This window comes from Penicillium riverlandense (assembly GCF_028828495.1).
Source record: "Penicillium riverlandense strain IBT 135883 chromosome Unknown utg000001l_segment0_segment0, whole genome shotgun sequence".
Lineage (NCBI taxonomy): Eukaryota > Fungi > Ascomycota > Eurotiomycetes > Eurotiales > Aspergillaceae > Penicillium > Penicillium riverlandense.
The window spans coordinates 2,792,295-2,814,004 of NW_026643194.1; the positions used below are offsets into that span (position 1 = coordinate 2,792,295).

General features: G+C 54.3%; 7 protein-coding genes across 7 annotated transcripts; 4 read left to right on the top strand and 3 right to left on the bottom strand.

The window, feature by feature from the left end:
- Nucleotides 1-817: 817 nt before the first annotated feature.
- Nucleotides 818-2,304, top strand: N7474_001139 (uncharacterized protein; the record flags this gene model as incomplete). Its single annotated transcript, XM_057192554.1, has 6 exons — nt 818-1,212; nt 1,273-1,352; nt 1,409-1,637; nt 1,689-1,778; nt 1,841-1,900; nt 1,962-2,304. 6 exons carry the CDS (start codon nt 818-820, stop codon nt 2,302-2,304), a joined length of 1,197 nt encoding a protein of 398 aa, XP_057057507.1.
- A 444-nt stretch (nt 2,305-2,748) lies between these two features.
- Nucleotides 2,749-5,685, top strand: N7474_001140 (uncharacterized protein; the record flags this gene model as incomplete). Its single annotated transcript, XM_057192555.1, has 1 exon — nt 2,749-5,685. The coding sequence occupies one exon, from the start codon at nt 2,749-2,751 to the stop codon at nt 5,683-5,685; it is 2,937 nt and encodes a 978-aa protein (XP_057057508.1).
- Nucleotides 5,686-6,454: 769 nt separating this feature from the next.
- Nucleotides 6,455-7,396, bottom strand: N7474_001141 (anticodon-binding domain-containing protein; the record flags this gene model as incomplete). The annotated part of the gene is made up of 3 exons (XM_057192556.1): nt 6,455-6,598; nt 6,672-7,191; nt 7,266-7,396. 3 exons carry the CDS (start codon nt 7,394-7,396, stop codon nt 6,455-6,457), a joined length of 795 nt encoding a protein of 264 aa, XP_057057509.1.
- Nucleotides 7,397-7,922: 526 nt separating this feature from the next.
- On the bottom strand, nt 7,923-9,923 carry N7474_001142 (NADP(+)-dependent, decarboxylating phosphogluconate dehydrogenase; the record flags this gene model as incomplete). Its single annotated transcript, XM_057192557.1, has 5 exons — nt 7,923-8,363; nt 8,420-8,848; nt 8,901-9,352; nt 9,414-9,601; nt 9,907-9,923. 5 exons carry the CDS (start codon nt 9,921-9,923, stop codon nt 7,923-7,925), a joined length of 1,527 nt encoding a protein of 508 aa, XP_057057510.1.
- An 848-nt stretch (nt 9,924-10,771) lies between these two features.
- Nucleotides 10,772-11,785, top strand: N7474_001143 (RNP domain protein; the record flags this gene model as incomplete). The annotated part of the gene is made up of 1 exon (XM_057192558.1): nt 10,772-11,785. The coding sequence occupies one exon, from the start codon at nt 10,772-10,774 to the stop codon at nt 11,783-11,785; it is 1,014 nt and encodes a 337-aa protein (XP_057057511.1).
- Nucleotides 11,786-13,373: 1,588 nt separating this feature from the next.
- N7474_001144 (uncharacterized protein) lies at nt 13,374-17,954 on the bottom strand (the record flags this gene model as incomplete). Its single annotated transcript, XM_057192559.1, has 5 exons — nt 13,374-14,002; nt 14,055-14,705; nt 14,756-17,521; nt 17,572-17,857; nt 17,913-17,954. 5 exons carry the CDS (start codon nt 17,952-17,954, stop codon nt 13,374-13,376), a joined length of 4,374 nt encoding a protein of 1,457 aa, XP_057057512.1.
- Nucleotides 17,955-18,411: 457 nt separating this feature from the next.
- Nucleotides 18,412-20,631, top strand: N7474_001145 (WD repeat NOL10/ENP2 family protein; the record flags this gene model as incomplete). Its single annotated transcript, XM_057192560.1, has 2 exons — nt 18,412-18,628; nt 18,695-20,631. 2 exons carry the CDS (start codon nt 18,412-18,414, stop codon nt 20,629-20,631), a joined length of 2,154 nt encoding a protein of 717 aa, XP_057057513.1.
- Nucleotides 20,632-21,710: the final 1,079 nt, after the last annotated feature.

A 21,710-nucleotide genomic window follows, 5' to 3' on the forward strand; every position in this document is an offset into this window, starting at 1 on the left:
GCCCCCAAGAAAAAGGGTTGCCCCATTGATCAAAATGGGGCCAGGATGCCCACCTAGAAAGCTCCCCTGGCCGCTGCTCAGGATCATTATACGCCCTGGCCCCAGTGTCTCCCGCATCCCTCTAGCTTAGTTCCCAATCCGGCCCTGGACCGACCTTCGACGGGCAATTGGCATTTATGGGGGCAATAAACAAAACAAAACGAAACAAATAAAATCAAATAAATCCTGGCCTCTGGCGAGCATGGCAGGAAGGCCCACATGGTGAAGATCATGAGAGCGTTGTGTACATGACGGTCAAACTAGAATGTCATGAATATGGTCAATTGGGTCGAAAGATGGGCAACGCCATAGATGAGAAAAGGACGTTTCAGCAACCATTACTCGTCATAGATTGGCCCCGGCTTGAGCAAAAGGACCAGTTAACGACGTTCTCGAAGCTGTTGGTTTGCCCTCTTTTACTCGTAGTGGAACCTGATGTGGCCGCCGCCCAACTGGGGTCAGATCATTGCGGGGACTGGTTCTTCTTCTCTCCTTCGTTTCCTTTAATTCGGGGCGTTTTCCTAGTTATCTCCCCAGTGAAGAATTTTCTTTCTTGTACGCTTATTGTATGCGCCCTTTTTGCCAAAACAAAAAAGAGTGCCCGACTGTTATCTTACACAAACAAAAAGCCTTGTGTCGTCCATCGCGCCTCGTTCTCGGTGTAAACTGAACTGTATGTTCGTTCTGTCTCTTTTCTATCATCGATCCCACCCCTGCTCATATCGTCTCCTCCGTCTGTTCCGAATCCTGGGTCTCCTTTATGGGTCCAGACATCCCAATGTTTCCCGGAGAGTCAAGCTCACAGTATCCATCATCTCAGAACAGGAACCCTAGGGAGGGTCTGTCAAAGGACCACCCACTCTCTCCACCAGCCGTCGCGTATCCGTCGACGTTAATTGACTCTACACCACCTGTCTTTCAGCAGGGGATCCAGATTCCGGGCTCCTCGTGGCCGGTCAATAGGCCGGTCTCTGCTGTGCAAGGTGGAGGCTCCGAATCAAGTCGGGCACTTCCGGCCTCAATCCACCCGCAGAGCTCGACGACCTCGTTGAATTCGAGCACGAGTTTACCCAGCTCCTTCGTTGGCTCAGAGTCGTCTTTATCTGCCCAGCCATCGCTTGACAGTGTACCTCCTGCTAGTGAGCAGCAGTTATCATCAGTTGAATCCCCTCGGTAAGCAAGCCCTAACAACCCATCTCGTCAGTAAAGGGTTCGTGCCAACCATCAGCGCAGAAACGGTCTTGGAACCACTTACTCGATGGCCGTCGCATCAGACCCCTACTTCTCCGGCTCAATGCAGCCGAATCCCCAGAGTAAGATCACCCTGTGTTCGGTCGGGTGGTGAAAGGCATTTACTGACAGACCTCAGACTATATGTGGGCGCACCGTCCTTTTCAGCCCCTGCAACCTCCCTCAGGGCATATGAATCAACAATTTTCTCATCCTCAATCTTATCCTTCCAGTGGCTTCTCCGTTGGCGGCTATAATGGCCACCCAAACGGGGCAATGCACAGCTACCCGCCGCCTCAAGATACGCAAGGCGCTTCGTACCTGGCCGCATCGCCCGGCTATGCAGCTCGACAGAATCAATCGCGAAGGTACGCTGGCCCTGGGCGGTCCAAAAGGAGGAAGACTAAATCGTTTCGCAGCAGTCCAGCCTTGGCACGGCCATTCCACGCCCAGTCTAGCCAATCTGCTCCGGGTACTCCCCCTTTAAGCGAGCAACCGATGATGACCTCGTAAGTCGAGCTGCCCTCTGCACCATTCGCTATTCAAGGCAAGCGGCTAAGCTGTCCCGCAGCTCCTCTCCTTATATTATAAACCAACCCGCCTACTACCTCCCCGAAGCACCCTCAATCCCGTGAGTTAATTCCGTTCTCTCCACGAGGTAAAACGGCCCACTGACAGAAACGACAAAATAGATCCTCACACCCGTCAATGCCGGTTAGCTCTCAACCGCCTTCGCTGGTGTCCAACGAGTCCATCTATTCGTCGCCCGACTCACTACCTCCCGCGTCCGAGCCCGAGCATCAGGTTCGAGTGATTAGTTCGCGCCCTCGTCCGCAATGCTGGGATCACGGTTGTAACGGTCGTGAGTTCTCGACCTTCAGCAACCTGCTACGGCACCAGCGCGAAAAGTCCGGCGTGGTGGCCAAAGCTGAATGTCCAATCTGTGGTGCTGTGTTCACACGCACGACGGCACGCAATATCCACGTTGCGCAGGGCAAATGCAAGAGCGGGGGCCAGGAGTCCTCCACCGAGTAGCCTAGAGCAGGTTGTGTTTTGGCTGATTTTGTCTGAGGCGTTCCATTTCCTTTTCATTTACATTTCCATTCTTCTCTGGATAGAGATTTCTCTGGGAGAAATCAGCCCGGTACATAATGAGTTTTCCCCAACTGTACATACCCAACTACCATGGTCATCTCGGGCACGTGGCTGCAGCCTCAGGCATCGCTTCTCACCTGACTTGCTCTCTCTCTGACTCAACCATTGTAACGAACGAACTACAGCCTCAATCAGGCTTGCGCTCTTATCTCCGATTCTTCCATTCTCCCATGGTTGCAAGAATGCCTCGACTCCCTACTACTCCTATAACAATATCGAACCGTGGCCCACACGCTTGTTTATTATCCCAAGTTCGACTGTTATTAGCCTGAATTACCTCCCATACTCTGAGGCCATTCTTTGTAACCAATTGGAGGTCCAACGATGGCCTCGATCTTTACTTATGATCCCGACCCTCCACGGGTCTCATCTCCGTGGTCCACCTCGGGGGCGTCGACTCCCCAGGTTAACCCGGCCGGCAGTCGCGGTCTCGCGATCCGTACGCGCTCCACCACCATCCTGGACAGCGCGGATCCGGACTCATTGTCGGACTATGGGATTACGAAACTGGAGCCGGAGCCCCAGGAAGGCCCTACAGAGTACAAACTCCACCTTCTGCTCCGTCCGCGCCGGCCGTATCTGTCCATGTCTACTGGAAATGTAGTCGCGGGGTCGTACCATTCCCGTACCAGTCTGCTCGCGACATCCATCTCGGCGTCTCCAAGCTATGACGCAACCCCAAGACCTATGCAAGCCAAGTCGTCCCAGAGTCGGCAGCAACGGCTACAAGGATTAACGACACAGCTGCTGTGGCGGCTACAACAGTCGTCGCCCTTTCACTCGTCTACGACCTTTGAACTGGTCATCCCCGTTCTGCCGGAAGCAACGCCTAGGTTAGGTGTGCCGCCCAAACCTGCTCGCCTCCTCCCCGGGCTTGAAGAAAGCCAGGGCGCGCTGTACGAGATTGGAGTTGCCGACGATGGGACCTTCGTCGGCCTCACCCAGGATGAGCTGGATGAGAGTGTGACGAACCTGCAAGCCATGGCCGCGAGTCTCGGCTGTAGGGTCGAGATTCTCCGCCGAGTCATTGTAGGGAAGTGCGAATGGGCAGACGACTCGCCGACAGAGCCGGAGGACCCGGCGAAGAATCATACCGACAGTCTTTGGGTCGCGGAGGCCCTTGTGACCCCCGATCTGGATTTCTACAACATATCCCCTATCCAGACCAACCAGAATTCCGACAGCACTGCGGCAGGATCGGGGCCGCAGCCCATCTCTGAAGAAGACTGTTCTGCCACCGAGCAAATACGAGTATCCATTGCCGGGCCCAGCACTGCTGGGAAGTCCTCACTACTGGGCACCCTGACCTCATCGCTGCTGGATAATGGAAGGGGCAAGAGTCGATTGAGCCTTCTCAAACATCGCCATGAAATATCCTCGGGGATCACCAGCTCCGTCGCACAGGAGTTGGTTGGATACTCGGATGAGGAGCCGCCCGCCGTGGTCAATTATGCGTCGGGTAATGTCACCGCGTGGAATGATATCCACGCGTCTTCACGCGGGGGCCGCCTGGCCTTTGTGTCTGATCTTCCGGGCTCTGTTCGATATCTGAAGTCCACGCTACGCGGCTTGGTCAGTTGGGCCCCTCACTACGTGATGCTTTGCATCCCGGCCACTTGCGGGGATGATACTGAAGGTGAAACGGAGCAAGCCGCGGAGATTGATCTTTGTCTGGCGTACCTGGAGCTCTGCCTAAAACTAGAGGCGCCTATCTTGATCGTGATCACCAAGCTGGATGTCGCTTCTCGAAGCGGGCTTAGAGACAACCTCGCCAAGGTTCTGTCTGCACTCAAAAGTGCAGGCCGCAAGCCTGCAATGCTCCCCGCGTCGCCTGCAGGAGATAAACTGCTTGATTTGCAGCACGTCAGCGCCATGGACAGCAACGAAGCACGGAAATCAATCGCTGCCGCCAATGGGAACTGGTCTCATGTCGTCCCGATCATCATGACCAGTGCTGTGGATGGTACCGGGATAGGAAAGCTCCATGCTTTCCTTCGATACCTGCCCATCCCCTCGCGGTCGTCACAGAGAGCACTTCGCATCGCCAAACCAGCCTCAACACCCCACCATTCTGCCAACGTCTTCGACATTGACGAAGTCTTTGCCATCCCTCCATCCAAAGTCTACTCCAGAAACACAGACAACACCAGTCGAGAAAACCGCGGCATGGTCCTATGCGGCCTCGTCCGCCACGGCAGCATCTCAATCGGAGATGAACTAGTGATCGGACCAGTCCCAGTCGACACATCGTCCTCCGAATCCGGGCGAGAAGCATTACAACCCCAGCTCTCGCGCAGCAGCGGCCCCGCACCATCCGGTGACTTCTCAACGTCCTTCGCACAGAATATTCTCTCTGGCAAGGACGCTGCCCAAGCGAAGTGGCAGCGTGTCCGGGTCGTCAGCGTCCGCGACCTCCGCCTCCCCGTCCACCGACTAATAGAGGACCAAGTCGGGACCATCGGCATCGAAATCATCAATCCCGCTACCGAAAATAATGGCCGCGCTGCTCCTCGTATCGGCCGCATCCGCAAGGGCATGGTCCTGTCCGATTTCCACACCACTTCCACCTCTCTCCCTCCAACCCCGCTGCCTCCGACATTATCACTGCCCTTCCACACGGGCTTCATTGCCACGTTCCCGGCGGCTGAATTCTCTTCCCCGACTTCGCCGCCTCTCCTTCTGGGCGGTAATGCCATAGCCTATATCTCCAATATCCGGACAACGGTCCGCGTCGTCTGCATGGCCCTCGCGGGCACAGGTGATGGTGACAGAGACGGCGATGAAGAAGAAGAAGAAGACCAGTCTTCACCCTCTGAGCCTGAATTCTTTAGATTTGACGGCGATACTGCTCCGGGCCAGGATAAGACCACTGGAAATGGAAATGGAAACATAACAAAGCGTGCTTCTGGTAGCGACAATAATGCCAATTCGATGCGCCGCGTCTCCGCAACAGATATCAGCAAAGTCGTCTCAAGCTCTACTGGCCCCGCAGCCACGGCGTCGGCAACATCTTTGAACGAAGACGTCCGCATCACGTTCGCACTGGTGACCTCCGTCGAGTGGGTTGAAACCGGATCGCCGGTGCTAGTGATGCCGGGTATCTCGATGGCATCTTCGTCTTCGTCTTCTGCGGCTGTGGCGCCGGCGTCTGCATCTGCCTCGGGGACTGTCATCATGTCTGGATTGGAGGGGTTCGTGGGTACGGTGTGTGATGTTATTCCTGGTGGAGAGGGAGTAGGTGGGAAAGTGAGGAATGAATGATGTGAAGGATTTCTCGGACGAAGTGCATGATAGCTTGTTTGAATTGGATATAGGGACTGCACTGAGTTACCGCAAGTGTATGTACATAATACAATGGGGCAACAAGTCTAGTCAGATCAAGGAATGATGACGGACCCACAAACTACATTCTATCCAAGCATAATACGTACCGTCCCCAGGTAGCTCTGCCCGCGGATAATGAGTTCGGTAGAGCCCAGAGTACCTCAAAGACGGACATCTACGAATGAATCATATCTACACAGTACACAAAAAGAGAAAAGATCGAGATCATCAGAGCAAATGACGTGATTCCTAGTGCACGACCTAACCCCGTCTTCGGGCAAGCGCAGAGACCAGACAGACAGACACCTCTGAAAATAATGCAGAACAGAGAGAGCTGCACGCCAGCAGTCCAGTAGGACATCATCCATCAGAAAAAGAAACAGAGACAGACAGACAGATAGACACACCGCCATGCATGATGCTTGCCCTCCTCGCTTTCTTTCTCGAACATACCCCGTTGGAGCCTCGAAATTCCTGCCTCGAAATTCCTTTCTCAAGCCACAAACAAGCGTATATCCTATTGCACTCCTCCCGTCCCGTTCCGTTCCACGATATTTTTCAGATCAACCGCGGATGAATACGGCACCATCACTTATGCTGTGATGCTCGATATCCAAGGGGGACAGCAACCCCATTCGCATCCATTTCAGGCGTCCCATTTCCCCACATTGGGGAATATTGCGCAGACAGACAAGCTTGCGCGAGTCTATCCGCCCTTGCGCTGGTCGCCCGAAACAACACCGGTAGCAGCGGCGTTCTGGGCCGGGCCAGCGTTGCGGGCGAAGGCACCAGTGGAGCCAATGGCAGCGCTCGCATTGCGGAGTTCAATCTTTTTGCGCTCCATTTCAAGCTGGGAATCATATAATGCCAATTAGATACGTGGACTGCAAGTAAAACAAAACGAATAAAGAAGGAAGACTCACCACCTTGCGCACGCGGGCCAGCGCCGCAGTATCACCCTCCACCAAGGGCCGGCAATCATCGACACGGTAGGGTGAGGAAATAGTGACAGCATCAGCGACGATGATATTCGACCCATTCCAGCGCGCAGGCATGGTGCGGCTGAAAGCATCGAAGATATCCTGCGCTTCGCGGGTGACGCCCTTGCCGCGACGGGCCTCGCGGTCGTGGGCCTCGCCAATGGCCTTTGCCTCGCGGGCCTTCAGGGCACGGGGATCGAGGGCCTGGATGGTGGGCTGGGCGTCGGTGAAGGAGGATGGCTCGGAGGAGGGGGTGGAGGTGGATGAGGGGAGAGACAGAATCTGGAAAGACTGGATGCGCGAGACGGGGACGACGTGGTAGTCGCCGCTCTGGGCTTGCTTGGCATCTGCGGCGGGGGAGGCTGGGGAGACGTTGATCGCGACGAGGTTGGTGATCGGACACGCGGTGAAGAGGGTCCCTTCGAGGGTAGACACGGTGGGCGATGCGGTGGTGAGCCGGACGCTGGGACAGACAGGCACAGCCAGTTAGTTAGCCAGTGACCAACTTGTTGGAAAGGGAGAAGAAGAAAAACTCACCGGGCTCCGATCGCGCCGCTCAATGCAGCCTCCAAGGGCACCATGGTCGCGGCCATGTCGTTCGCCGATGAGTTGGCGGATCCCTGTGTGGGTGATTTCACTCCGACGCTCTGGCGTTTATTCTCTGCCATCGCCGACCTCTCTGCGGGGACTGTGGTGCACGACCAGCCCAATGTCGCAGCACGGACACGTTCTGCAGTCTGCGGTGCGGTGATCGAGTCCCGGGCAGCAAGCTCAGGACATTGGAAGTACCCACCAGCTTCTCCCGTATATACGAGGGACGGACTCCAATGTCAGGGACGCTTGGCCTGGATCGACACCTCGGAAGGGGGGAAGAGAAGGAGGAAGGGGATAGGGAGCAGGAGAGAAGAAAGAGACGAGCCCGAAGATAGTAGACAGTCAAGCGCCCAGGACGGGTCGAAGCACATTCGAGGTGATCGAGAGGGAAGTTGCACGGCACCTAATCGGGTTTAGCGTTACGCCCTTGACTACCTCAGGCATTCGTGGTCTACAAATACCATGGACATCTCTACAAAGACCGACACTGCGTCGTCCCCGGACTGCCCCGGGGTGGAATCAATTCAAATCATGCATCTAAATACATCACAATATCTCGTATTTTTCTTTACCCTTCTCTCGTTGCAACAATTTCCCCGCTTATGCCACATAGGTCGAGGCCGAGACATCACCGCCACGGCCGGTCCAGTTGACGTGGATGTCCTTGCCCTCGGGGAAGTTGTCATTGGCGCACTCGGGCTTGATGCGGAAGGTGTGGGCACCGAAGTAGTCACGCTGGGCCTGCAGCAGGTTGGCGGGCAGGTCCTTGGTGCGGTAGCCATCGTAGAAGCTCAGAGCGGTGGTGAAGGCCGGCAGAGGGATACCCCAGAGGGCGGACTTGCTGACCACGTTACGCCAGCCATCCTGGGCCTTGTGGATAGCCTTTGTGAAGAACTCGTCGAACAGCAGGTTCTCGAGGTCGGGGTTGGTGCGGTAGGCGTTGGTGATGTCCTTCAGGAAGACGGAGCGGATAATGCAGCCACCGCGCCACATCAGGGCAATCGAGGGCTTGTTCAGCTTCCAGTTGTACTGCTTGGCGGCCTATACAGAGAATGGTCAGTCAGAGATAGAAAACAAGTGGACGATGAGAAACGTACGTCCTGGATGAGCATGAAGCCCTGGGCGTAAGAGATGATCTTCGAGGCGTACAAGGCCTGCTCCAGGTCGTCGATGAAAGCCTGCTTGTCGCCGGTAAAGTTGGGGGTAGGGCCACCGAGGACCTTGCTGGCGCGGCCACGCTCATCCTTGAGGGCGGACAGACAACGGGCGAAGACGGCCTCGCCGATCAGAGTGACGGGCATGCCCAGGTCCAGAGCATTGATGGCGGTCCACTTGCCGGTACCCTTCTGGCCAGCCTTGTCGAGAATCTTCTCTACGAGCGGGGTGCCATCGTTGTCGTTGTAGTAGAGGACATCACGGGTGATCTCAATCAGGAAGGAGTCCAGAACACCGGTGTTCCACTTGGCGAAAACATCGCCGATCTCCTTGCAGGACATACCCAGGCCGCGCTTCATGATATCGTAGGCCTGAATCGGGGGATTAGCAGGGATCTCGCCTCTCCAATTGAAGAAAACTCACCTCGCAAATCAGCTGCATGTCACCGTACTCAATACCGTTGTGGACCATCTTGACGTAGTGACCGGCACCCTCGTCACCGACCCAGTCGCAGCAAGGCTCGTCGTCGCTCTTGGCCGCAATGCTCTGGAAGATGTCCTTGATGTGGGGCCAGGCGGCCTCGTTACCACCGGGCATGAGGGAGGGACCATAGCGGGCACCTTCCTCGCCACCCGAGACACCGCTGCCGACGAAGCTGATGCCCTTCTCGGACAGGTACTTGGTGCGGCGGTTGCTGTCGGGGAAGTGGGAGTTACCACCGTCGATGATGATGTCGCCCTTCTCCAGGAACGGCAGGAGAGCCTCGATGAAGTCATCGACGGGCTGGCCAGCCATTACCAGCAGCATGACGCGGCGGGGACGCTTGAGCTTGGAGCACAGCTCCTGGATGGAGTGAGCACCGACGATGGACTTGCCTGAAGAGAATCATCAGCCGCTTTGTCGTTGAACGCGCCCTAGCTGACATTATTGACTTACCCTTGGCCTCGTTGGCCAAAAAGCGGTCGACCTTGGAGGTTGTGCGGTTGAAGGCGCAAACGGTGAAGCCGTGGTCGGCAGCATTGAGGATCAGGTTCTGGCCCATGACGGCCAGACCGATGAGGCCGAAATCCGCACTGGGTATAGGGTGCGCCGGAGCGCCGACATCGATGCCGGCGAGACGGGCGCTAGCGTCAGCGAATCAATTCTCTTGTCAATAGCCGGGTAAATTGAATGCAGGGAATAGGGTAGAAGAAATCCCGTGCCGTTCCGAAGCCGAGACTCCAGGAGGGTTCTCCCGTTGGCAGTACCCTCGTGTAGCGGCATTGGATCAATCAATGCCGCTATATGATAGGGTTACCAACGAGAGAATTCCCAGCGCCTGCTAAGATGTCCGGAAAAGGCATGGCGATCCATTGGAGGATTGGGGGGATCATTGGAGGGGCAGGTAGTGAAGAGCGATAGAAGGAGGGGCAAGAGATGGACAACTTACACAGCTTGATCAGCCATGATTAATGGAGATTGGGCAAGAGTGGAGTGAAAGGGGAGTAAAAGTGAGGATGGAGAATGGAAAGGAAAAGGAAACGAAGCAGGAGAAGATGGAGGGGGAAGAAAAAGAACGTCACCGGCTGACGGAGCAACTCTTCCGTCATGTAGTGGGGGAATGTACCGGGTACCGCTGTGGGCTGGCTGTTGGCCCGGTGTAGGCTAAGTACCCGGTACAGGAGCACAGCAGTCCGGGTCATCCCACTCGGCACTCCGGGGCATTCTCTCATTTTCTGTCGGTAAATCCTCCATACTTCGTCCTGCGATTTACTTCCGTTGCATGCATTCGGCACGATGGCGGGGCATGGAGGGGCAGTGGTGTATCGATCTCGATCGCTGGGGTCGCGGGAGGGGACTAGGAACTGTGTAGTTACTCCCCGTCACGATCGAACTTGGATCCAATCCTCCCAGTGGATTTCTAGGCCCATCCCATGCATCGGTGAACTCTTCTGGCAACAAAAAAACTGCTCGACCTGGCCCTGCTGGAGCTAACCGTTTGCGGTCTAGGGTGGGGGCACCACTTTGCAGGGGGCTTATGTCATGGTGCTTATGTCACAATGGCTGACTCATCAACAAATTCGGACGTGGGCATCACTCACTCACTCTGTCAATCAACCATCACATCACCTTCCCCAAGGACTCGCTTGCTTCACCCCCATCAACCACTCACTCCGTGCTCCAGGGTTCGGGACCGTCTCAGGTGACGTCTGGCGGATGACTGCGGTGCCAGTCAGGCCCTGAAGGTACGTTGCGGCGGCTACTTGCCAATAGCACACTACATTTCCCTCCCGTCTCGTTGCATCCCATTCATCATGTCCTTTCCGCCACCTCCAGGTCTCAAACAGACGCCCTCGTCACTCCCTCCGCGCCCGCCCCCATCCTCCAACTCGTCGGGTCATGGCGGGTCCTCGCGCCCCTCGGGCTATAGCGCCTTCACAGCATTCGCGCCACGCTCCGTAGCCTCCTCCAGCCAGCCGCAGCGCACCAGCAGCCCCGCGGTCTCTGCTCCGCCAGTTTCCTCAGCAGGGTATGCGGCGCCGGCACCGAGCTACGGGAATTACTATCAACAACCGCAACCGCCGCAAAGCTACCAAAGCGGGCCTTCCTACTATGGAGCACAACCCCTGTACAATGACAACACATACGGCCCGACCGTCCCACATATTCAAAACCCCTTCGGTCCCACGCCAACTGGAAAAAATGGCTACGACCCCGAGACCGAAGCCCAGATCGCCCAATGGCAGAGCGCCTATGCCAATCCCAGTGACGACTCCGCGAGCAGAGGCGCCGCCCGAGTCCAGTCCGCTGCTAGCACGGGCGCAACACCCTCCAGCGGAACTGGCGCAGGCACACCTCTCCCTCAGCCAGAGTCGCAGAAGACCGTCCCTCGGACCGGCGGCGGTCAATCGTGGAACGACCCGACGCTGCTAGAATGGGACCCAGCGCATTTCCGTCTGTTCGTGGGGAATCTCGCAGGCGAAGTCACCGATGAGTCGTTACTGAAGGCGTTCGCGCGGTACACCTCCGTCCAGAAAGCGCGCGTCATCCGTGAGAAGCGCACGCAGAAGAGCAAAGGGTATGGATTTGTGAGCTTCAGTGATGGCGACGACTACTTCAAGGCTGCGCGTGAGATGCAGGGTAAATACATCGGGTCTCACCCGGTTCTCCTGCGCCGCGCGACCACCGAAGTCAAGCCGACGTCGAACACTAAGGGTGGCAAGAAGGGAGGCGGTGGTGGTGGGCGTGGTGGACAGTCGGGCAAGACCAAGCACGACGGGATTAAGAAGTCTGGCAAGACGAAGGGTGGCTTGAAGATTCTGGGTTAATCAGAGCCCTTTCATTTTATTTCTCGATAATGCGATCGCAGCGAGTGCGTCTGCACTATCTGTTACTAGATTATTAGGGGCCTATGTACTGCTCTATAGGTATCCGCAATAAATTAATCCTATCCTACGACATGACATGATCATCAAATTGAAACCAAGCCAGGGAATTAAATCCTGCCTGACACGGTCAACCAAATGCCCCATTAATCTTGCGTTGGTTGGGCGGAGAGCAGGTACCAGGTACCGCCCGGCCCTCTACCGTCAACGCTCGTACGCAAGTACCCGCAACCCGCGCCCCACCGGAGCTCCCAATCCCCAGCCCCCGACTAACTGTCAAAAAGCACATGGCTGGGAGAATGTTTAAAACCCCCCGATTGCGCATTCCAGCGGACGCCAATTCTGCGCCTTTATTTTATTTTCCGTTTGTTCATACTTCACTTACTACATTCCGGGGTTTTTGCTCTCCTCTGTTCTTGGTTCAGTGAGAGTCGCACTAGCCGAAGTATATACTTGCTTCAAACTGGGGGTTGTACAAATCACCCCACCCCACCGCTGGTTTCAAACCTGCTTTTGCTTGCTTTCATCTCATCCTACATACTCTTTTCCCCTGTCCTCTTCCATTGATCATCTCATCATCGCCCCTTATCAAACGAAAACAAAAAGAACCACTATCTAAAGTGAAGACCCCAAGTCTTCCTTCCCACCAGCAACAATGGTCCAGCGCAACATCACCATCGCGATCATCATCATCGTGCTATTCATCGTCCTCGCCATCGCCGCGTTCGCCATCTGGTTCATGCAAAACCACGTGGCTTTCTTCTCGCGCAGGAAAGTCGTTGATGAGGAGAGTGTTGAGGAGGGATAATCTATGGCAGCCTCAACATCACCTTTGCTTTTTCTATATATTTTTGTGCGCTTCATTACATACTATACGACGATCGAACCTACAGCGACACGCAAAACCCCATTTTACGACATGTCCTCCTTTAACACTTCCTCCGACACGATGACGAGTTCCTCCGATACACACGATTCGATTGCTTGCTTGTTGACAACATACCTGCGCATCTCTGTATAATCCGCTGAGTGAGAAATGGAAAAAAGAAAGAAGAGCTGGAACTGGGTATATATTGATTGTTTGATTGGTACCTGTTGTCTGGGTCGTTATTGTGGTTGTTTTTGGCGCTTGGGCTTGTGCTTTCTTTTCTTTTCTTTTCTTGGCTGTACGTTTTTCTCTCTCTTTGGTGATGAGATATCTCACTTTTGATGGACATGACTACATTCTATACTATGTATCTACCTATGCGGCGTACTGGCCGGCGGGCTCTGGCCTCGATGAGAATGAGGAATTGGAAATGAATTATTCATACAATGAAACTGCTGAAGTAATCAGTGTCAACTGTTGAAGAAGGAATTTTTGATTCGTATGGTGGTGAGAAATATTGCCTGCTTTAAATCCCGACTGAACTGGAGAGGGAGGAATGGAGAGAAGAATACAGTCACTACTGGTATATTCGCCATGAAAGAGCGCTCAAAACTCTGCCCAGACCCAGACGCCATGAAACAAGGGAAAAAAAAGAACCATCCCTCAAAAAACATAACTCAATAGCTCTTGCGCACGAAGGGCGGTAGCGATATGCCAGGGCATGATATTACCTTGTACACTGCGTATGCCTTTGGCACGGGCCAGAGACGCCAAGTCACGGTACATGCCCATAGTCTCTTTCAGAAGACCCTCGTGAGAGGAAGATGATGGTCGCTGGGTATATACGAGGTTGACGGTCATTGAAAACACGCCATCGCCATCGGTAGTGCCCTTTCGACGCAGGAGATAGCCGCTTGCCAGCGCGGGGCGGAATTCGGTGAGGTGTGGGGAGCTGTTGAGGCGATGCGATAGAACGACCATCCAGGATTCATCGCAGATGTCTGCGAGGACAGCCTCGGAGTCGGTTTCGGGGGAGGTGTCGGTTGGTGTGGGGGCGTTGTATGCCGCGCTGGGGGTTGCTGCTGTGCCGGATTGCTCGGGGGATGCGATGCTGGCACTTGGATTGGGGGTTGTGACGGGTGTAGAGGAGGATTGCGGGTTGAAGACGTTCATTGACATGGATGAAGAAGGAGGTTCGAGGACCAGATCGGGAGCGGTGGTGACAGTTAGGATTGTTAGTTCTAGAGAACCCGGGTGTGTTTTGTTATGCTGATCTGCCAGGTTTGTCCAAGCTAGAATGAAGTTAGACATGTCTCTAAAAGCCACAGGGAAAGGAAATCGTACCTTCAACCTCATCAGTATCCACAGGTTCAGTGTTCACCAGTATCACCTTCCACCGAGCCTGAGCCTTATCCATGATGTGAGTGGTCACAGCCCATATTTCGTTGCGCACTTCTGAGATCGTCCTGGCAACACCGGTGTTCTTATAGCGTAGACAGTAGGACATGGACTTTTGCGAAGATCCGGAGCTATCTGACCAGGCTACCGAAACCCAGCGCTGGTCCAAGCTTTTCGAGTAGGCAATATGAAGGATCTTTCCATCCTGGAGCGGCGATCCTCGCTCGGAAGCAAGCCGGAAATGAATGGATTTGGGAAGAGAATCAGCAAGGAGGATTGGCGGAGAACAAAGCAAAGGGCTAGAACTGGTGTCTTTGGGCGAGCACCGACTGTAAATCTCCAAAGCCAGATTCAGATATTCTGTCTGAGATGGTACAACCATCGAGTCACCTGACATGACAAAATCCATGGGTATCACTTGAAGGACAGGTTCGTTGATCTGCCTAGATCGGGGGTTGTCCACGTCGGCGACTGAATTCTGGAGAAGTTTCCAAAAAGCTGCACAAATGTCGGCCAGCGCTGTTGCGTGATCGAATGGGTTGATAATATACACAACACAGTTCCTTTCTTCGTCTGCAGTCTGCGAAAGTGTGGTTCCTGTTAAAGAGTTAGAAACGCCATTCCTTTGTTGAGAGTCAAGAACATACCAAGTTCCTCACACATGGTTCCAAGGGTCCGCATCATGGACGTATAACTGGAGTGGTTGAACGATTCAGGGCCCCATGTCCCCATTCCGTCCTCGAACGCGCTTGAAAGGTCCCCTCTAGCATGGTTCCCAAGACTGCAGCTTTGATAAAGAACGCCCAAGCGCCTCAAGAACGAATCTGCCGCTTTTGAAGCAATATGAGGGCGAATGCAGTACGCGGAGATATCCTTCGGCCCATGCGCGGGCTCCAGACCGAATGTTTCCCAAAAGGATATCACCGGAGGGAGAGCTTCCAGGTATTCCTTGCCGCGACGAACACGCACATGTGGCGCCAAGATCTTCGCAATGGACCCCTTACCTGTGTCTTTAGGGTGAGACTGTGGATGGAGCGTAGAAAGATCATCTTGCAAGGATGTGTATTCTTTCAGTTCAATTCTTGCAATCTCTCCCAGGGATGCTGTCTCTTCGAAATAGGGTTGTATAGGCAGACCCTCACTCTCAAGATCGAAAAGACCTGTCCGCCCGTCCAACGGATGATTCAAGGATGACTGGGTGATTTGATCAACCAAAAGCTGAGCAATCTGAATTTGTTCTTCGCGATGCAGGAGGACTGGGGCTTGTTTGGTTCGCAAAGCAGAAAAGTATCCCGTGAGAGACCAATCAGAGAAGTTGGAGAAGAAATTCCCCAAAAATGCAGAGTTCTCTGCCTTATACGGCATGCCTCCTTCCGGCAGAGACTTCTCCGGGGACGCAGCAGACAAAATTTCCGAACCCGAAGGAGCACGTTTCCTTTTCAAAGAGGATGGCAACGCAATTGGAGTCGGAGCGTGCTCAGAGACCATCTCATAACTGTCATCGCTGCTGCTACTGCTTGATACCGAATCCGAGCGCACACGGCCACCCATCAACTCCGGCGGGGAGGCCTTGTCGCTACTTATGGAGCCGATTATTTTCTTGCCGCGATGAGGAATGCCGATGGTAGGAATAGAATTGGCGGCTTTGCTTGATCCAGCTGATACTCCGCCAGGGGAGAACCAGAACTTGCCAGAGGTCCCGTACTTTTGATCCCAATCTCCGATTTTCTTCTCAAAAGCCACGGGTTGGTAATGCCCTTGCCCGCGACTATCCTTGGAAAGATCTTCAGTTTCGGATCCTGGGAACAGAATTTTCTTGATCTCCACAGGACTCAAAGGAGGGCTGATAGTTTGGCCTGTCTTGTCCTCGGGCGATTCGACCCGCTCCTCGAGATTCATTGGCTCATCGGCGGGTTGCAGAGTCATTGGCTCAGCGCGGAGAACGTGCTGGTCGGGTTCAACAGCCGCTCGAGTTTCTGATACCTCCAAGGGCGTTTTTTCATCTACTGTTTCATCCAGTCCAGGATTGCTCGTCTCCAGAAGATCTTCCGAAGGTTTCTGAGCATCTTCCATTGGCACAGTATCATCCATATCGTCGAGGCCCGGGTCATCAAAGAAGCTAAAGTCTGCATCAGTGATTCCCTTGGATCCGAAATCTTTCCCACCCATCTCTCCAAATAAGTCCTCGTCATCGTCTGCATCATACAAACCAGAGCCGACAACAATATCTTGGCCGGCTTCGGGCGATAGTGCATTCCCTGACAAGTTCTTCGTGGGGTTTGTTGCATCTCCGAGTTCGACATCCTCGGCATAAGCTTCGGATGGATTAGCGTGGTGCAGTCCGATAGTGGTGGCCCCCTCTGGTGGCGTGGGATAGACGAGATTTGCAGTTTGCAGATCAGGATATTGCGCAATTCGAGACAGGCTTTCCATGTTTTCTGGAATGTCAGCCCTTGGAGATGCCATTTCGTGGTCCTTGGCCTGCATGTCGTCTGGGCCAGAGATGATTTGGGTGCTGTGAGCGGGCTTTAGAAAGATTTCTTTCGTGGGCCATCGCTCTGCAAACTCCAAGGGTTCATCAAGAGAGGGGAGGCGCCGAGTGCCTGATGTGGACGTTGACGAATTCGTCCTTACGAAACAGAATCTGGCGGGCCACAGCATACGCTTTAAAGGCAGTGCAGATTGAGACTCTTCGCTTTGTTTCCAGACTTCTCCAGCCAGCCTGGCGAAAAACGGCTCCCAAACCTCGATCTCCACCCAGATTTCCTCATCGATGGAGTCAACTGGCAGGCCAAAATTCGCGAGCCACTGAACAACATCAAGCTTCCACTGTCGCCGTTTTGCGGCAGTATTTCCATTCCCAGTAGTCGAAAGGCCCGGAGAAGATACCACGGGTGTCTCGACATTGGCCGTGACCAGCCTAGCAACGGTTCCGGAAGGACACAACCAAAGATCTGTACCTGGCAGAATGTTGAGGACGTCTGCTATGTCGTCACAGGGGCTGCACAGACGGGTGACGCCAATCTGAGAGATCGTTTGCGTGGAAACAGTCAATCTCCCAGACGCGGTCAATTGGATATTGAGAGTCGTCAGGCAAGACGTCGACAAAATACTATGGTTGTCAATCCTTGGGTTTTCGTAGCCGAGCTTCTCCACGGCGGTAAAGAAGGTGCGAGCCCCGAGGGGCAAAGCACCATGGTGGCGAATTAGCTGGAAGCTGAGTGCGCCAGTGACAGCGGAGATGAAAGAGCCATAAATTGCGGCCGAACTATTGTAGCCATCTGTTCGCCGAGAGGAGCCCTGACCTTGCTGAGGCCTTTGAGCACCTGCCGGCGGGGTAGCCTGATGGCCCTGCGTGTCTGAAGAGAGGCCTTTGATCAAATCCAGCGAGGTTATACTCCCAGAGGCGGAGACTGCTATCGTGTTAGCTTGATCGAAATCGGTGCGTAAATAAGACACTGACCTCGTAAAGTGGAAGCATCAACAGATATTTTGGTTGATTCTTCAACCCCTTCTTTGACGTACAGGGAACCCAGACTCTCAAAATTGGGAGTGGGTGAGAAAACCCAAAGTCCAAGCCGCCTCGGACATGAAGCTAGACAATTAAAGCTCCTCAGTCGAGTTTCGAGATCTTTTAGGCGACCTAGATGCTTCAAAATGGTGTAACCATTGGCCGGGGTTTCGGAAGGCTGATTGGTGATGCCTGGCTCTTCCGTGTATATTCTCCAGTATATGTTGGAGAACCCATCCTAAAACTTCCAGTTAGCTTTTTCTCACCGAGGTTGTCTTTGCCAAGACACTCACAATGACATGAACATTGGTGTTGGCGTTCCCGGGAAATTCCATGATTCGAGGATTGCTGCACACCGGTTTCTATGATTTTTCGAGGGGGGAAATGAGATCGTAATGTCCAGCTTGGGCGTCATTTCCATTGCATTGCACGATCCTCCAGGAGTGAAACAAGCGCACAGCAGAGATGGGCGGCGCGTCATTCAGCTGATGGAAGCCATCTCTCCGCACGGGGGGATGGGGAATGCGGACTGGAAGCCCATGTAATGAATTGAATTTGGCTGGGCGAGGGAGACAATGAAGGAAAAAGGACCGAACAGAGCAAGAAGGCAGTGCCCGATGACCAAGAAACTGAAGCGCAACTCTGGATGTGGATCAACAGAGACAAACCAAACCGACTCTCCCCGGATGCTGATCGGCACGGGACCTGGTCACGTGCAACAACCCAATCTGCTATCGCGGTCTTTTTTTTTTCTTTATCTTTTCACCGATCGGTTGAACTGCTTCGCCCACCATGAAGCTGACCAACCAGTCTGAGGTCCCGGTATATACCATCTCGGGCTCCAACACTGCGCGTCCGCTGCCCGAATGGCTTGCTCGGCGGCGAAAGCGCAGTTTGAAGGATGATCCCGAATATGCGAATCGCGTTGAGCTTCTCCAGGATTTTGAATTCGAGGAAGCCAGCCAATGTATTCGGGTTAGTGAAGACGGAGATTGGGTGATGAGCACAGGTTTGTCTACAACCATACGCAGGTTTTTTTTTTGGTTGGCGCAATCTCTAACATTTTTGCAAAAAGGAACATACAAGCCTCAAATTCATACCCACTACCTGCCCCAGCTGTCGCTGTCCTGGGCCCGGCATACAGTCGCTCTCAATACAACCTTCCGATTACTCTCATCCGATTACTCGAAGTCCCTTCACCTCCAGTCTGACCGCTCTCTCGAATTCCACACTCCATCAGGATGCCACTACACAACAAGGCTCCCAAGGTACGGACGGGATCTGTTATATGATCGCCAGTCCACCGAGGCATTGGTGCCAGCGGTGGGAGTCAACGCTGATGGGATGGGAGAGGTTTTCCGATTGAACCTGGAGCTCGGGCGATACATGCGCAGTTTCGAGGTGGATGTTGGAGGTGACGATTTTACATCAACCGGCGGAGGTGCGCTGCAGGGTGGTATCAACACCGGTGCGGTCAATACAGGCGCTATTGCGGAAGATAGCCACGGACTGTTGGCCTTTGGCACAACAATCGGGACTGTGGAGCTTTGGGATCCCAGAGCCAAGGGCCGCGCGGGTGTGCTGCTGCCGCCGACTCAGATCGGGCCAGAGGATGCCCGCTCAGAGATCACTGCCTTGGAGTTTCAGCGCTCTGGCCTTACCCTGGGCACGGGCTCGTCAAACGGCCTGATTCACCTCTACGATCTTCGATCGCCTGTGCCTCTCCTGAAGAAGGACCAAGGATATGGCTTCCCAATTCACACCCTAACGTTCCTCCAGTCATCTTCTGCGACGCGAGATGCCACAATGGAACCCAAGATACTGTCTGCCGATAAGCGCATTATCAAAATTTGGGATCCGCGCGACGGCACTCCGTGGACCTCCGTCGAGCCAGCCGTGGATATCAACTCTGTGGCCTGGTGCAAAGACAGCGGTATGATCCTGACGGCGAATGAAGGACGGCAGCAGCATTCGTTCTTCATTCCGCAACTGGGGCCTGCGCCGAAATGGTGCTCCTTCTTGGACAACCTCGTCGAAGAGATGGCTGAGGATCCGAATGACCCCAATGCCTTCACCAGTACCCAGGCTGGCGCTGTATACGATAATTTCAAGTTCTTGTCTGTGCCCCAACTTCGGACCCTGAACCTGGAACATCTCATCGGCCGGACGAACCTCCTGCGGCCTTACATGCATGGCTACTTTGTGGCCCAGCGACTGTACGAGGAGGCGAGATTGATTACAAACCCTTACATCTGGGAGGAAGAACGCGCCAAGAGGGTAAAAGAGAAGATCGACAAGGAACGCGAGAGTCGCATCCGTGGCAAGAAGAAGGCTGCTGTCAAGGTGAACAAGAAGCTCGCCGAGAAGCTGCTGAACGCAGAGGAGAAGAATGAGCGGCGGCGGGCCAAGCGCGTGCTCGAGCGTGGTGGTGACGAGGATGTGGTCGGTGCCCCGACTGCTACTTCCTCAGAGCCAACTGGCGTGCTGGGCGACAGCCGTTTCACCAAGCTGTTTGAGGACGAAGACTTTGCTGTTGACGAGAACTCGTTTGAGTTCAAACTCATAAACCCTAGCACTGGCCCCGAACCCGCCGAGCGAAAGGAGCGTGGTCTGACCGCCGTCGAGCAAGAGGCGGTGGATGGCGTGCCCAATTCGAGCTCTGACGGCTCCGACTCGGAGAGCGAGCAGGAGAGGCCCGTCAAAGCTAAATCTTCTGGCAAGATCTCCTCTGCCGACTACAAGCGGACGAAGCGGCCTCCGCCTCGCATGCAGGTCTCTTCTTCTACCAACGCCAGTTCTGCACGGGACCGGTCATTTGGTTCGCGCGCCCAGAACATGAAGTCGAAACAGAAACCTTCGCGGCGGCGCGGCGTTGTTGGCGAGCAGGAAATGGTCTTCGCTCCTCAGTCGAAGAAGCGCAATACGGAGCCTGCAGTCCAGTATGACAAAAACACAAGCTTCCGTGCCAAGGAGCGGCGCAGCGCCTCAGGAAACACCTTCCGGAAGATGTAATGTGATTTGTTGTCCTCAAAGTTACGCTCTGTTTCCAGGGGCGTAATTGCCCTTACAGCTTCTACTCTGATGCAGATTGGCCAGGCTGTATAATCGCATTCACACGGCTCTGGTTGGGCTATGCCACAATTATTGGGCTGGCAGGGATGTTTATCCGCAGCACGGTCCGGGGCGGGCCTTTGCTCCAAGCTTCTGTGGCGTCGCAGCTAGTGAGATGGGAGGCACTCACTCACAACCGCATCTTACATACCATATCCCTCAGGCTGATCTTCTCCCTTGGATCTACCTGATCAGGATCTACACAGTAGTCCAAGTGCCGGCTACTGGATATACCCTCGTGTGTTGTTGTACTATAGTTAGTCCGGCAATAAAAAAGAAATTGGACGCCTTACTTCCGATTGGCATGGAGTATTTCGTAAACTCCCGCTAATCTAACACTACTAGGCCTTATCGCCTCTTTTACTCCGACGCTAGGAACATCTCATATACAGTAGTCCCAGGGAAAAAAAGGTGGGAACTCCAAAAGACCCACACACTTGGTTTTCTAGAGGGTTTTCTAGGCGAGCGGACCAAGCTTTGCCAAGGTGTTGTACACATGGGTAAGATCTGGCCCTAAGCACACCCTGTCCTGCCGGTGTCCGACGGCGATAGTGAACGCCCACACCAACCAGGTTCCTCCCGACGAGCGTACGTACCCTCGCCCCCGCACAGACAGTCTGTTGAGCGTATCGTACCACAATTATTTAATTAACCCGATGTCAAAGATAACTAAACTAGCTAGTTAGTTCGCGTGATCGCTGGCGTTAGATTATTATCCACTCAGCTCCTGGATAAGGATCAGGGAGGGAGGTGTCGGTTCCATGCAATGCGGGGGCTAAGCCAGTCACCATCGAGAGATCACTTATCGACCTTCCCAGACTGGCTAACGCGATCCCTAATGTGGTTAACATGCACGGGGTAGCATCGGCAGCGTTGTATACTGGCGCGCACCGGCGCACACTGGATCCCTAGCCATTAATAATGAGATAAATACTCTGGACAGTGCCACAAGGGGCAAAGAGAATGCTTTGCGAGGCTTC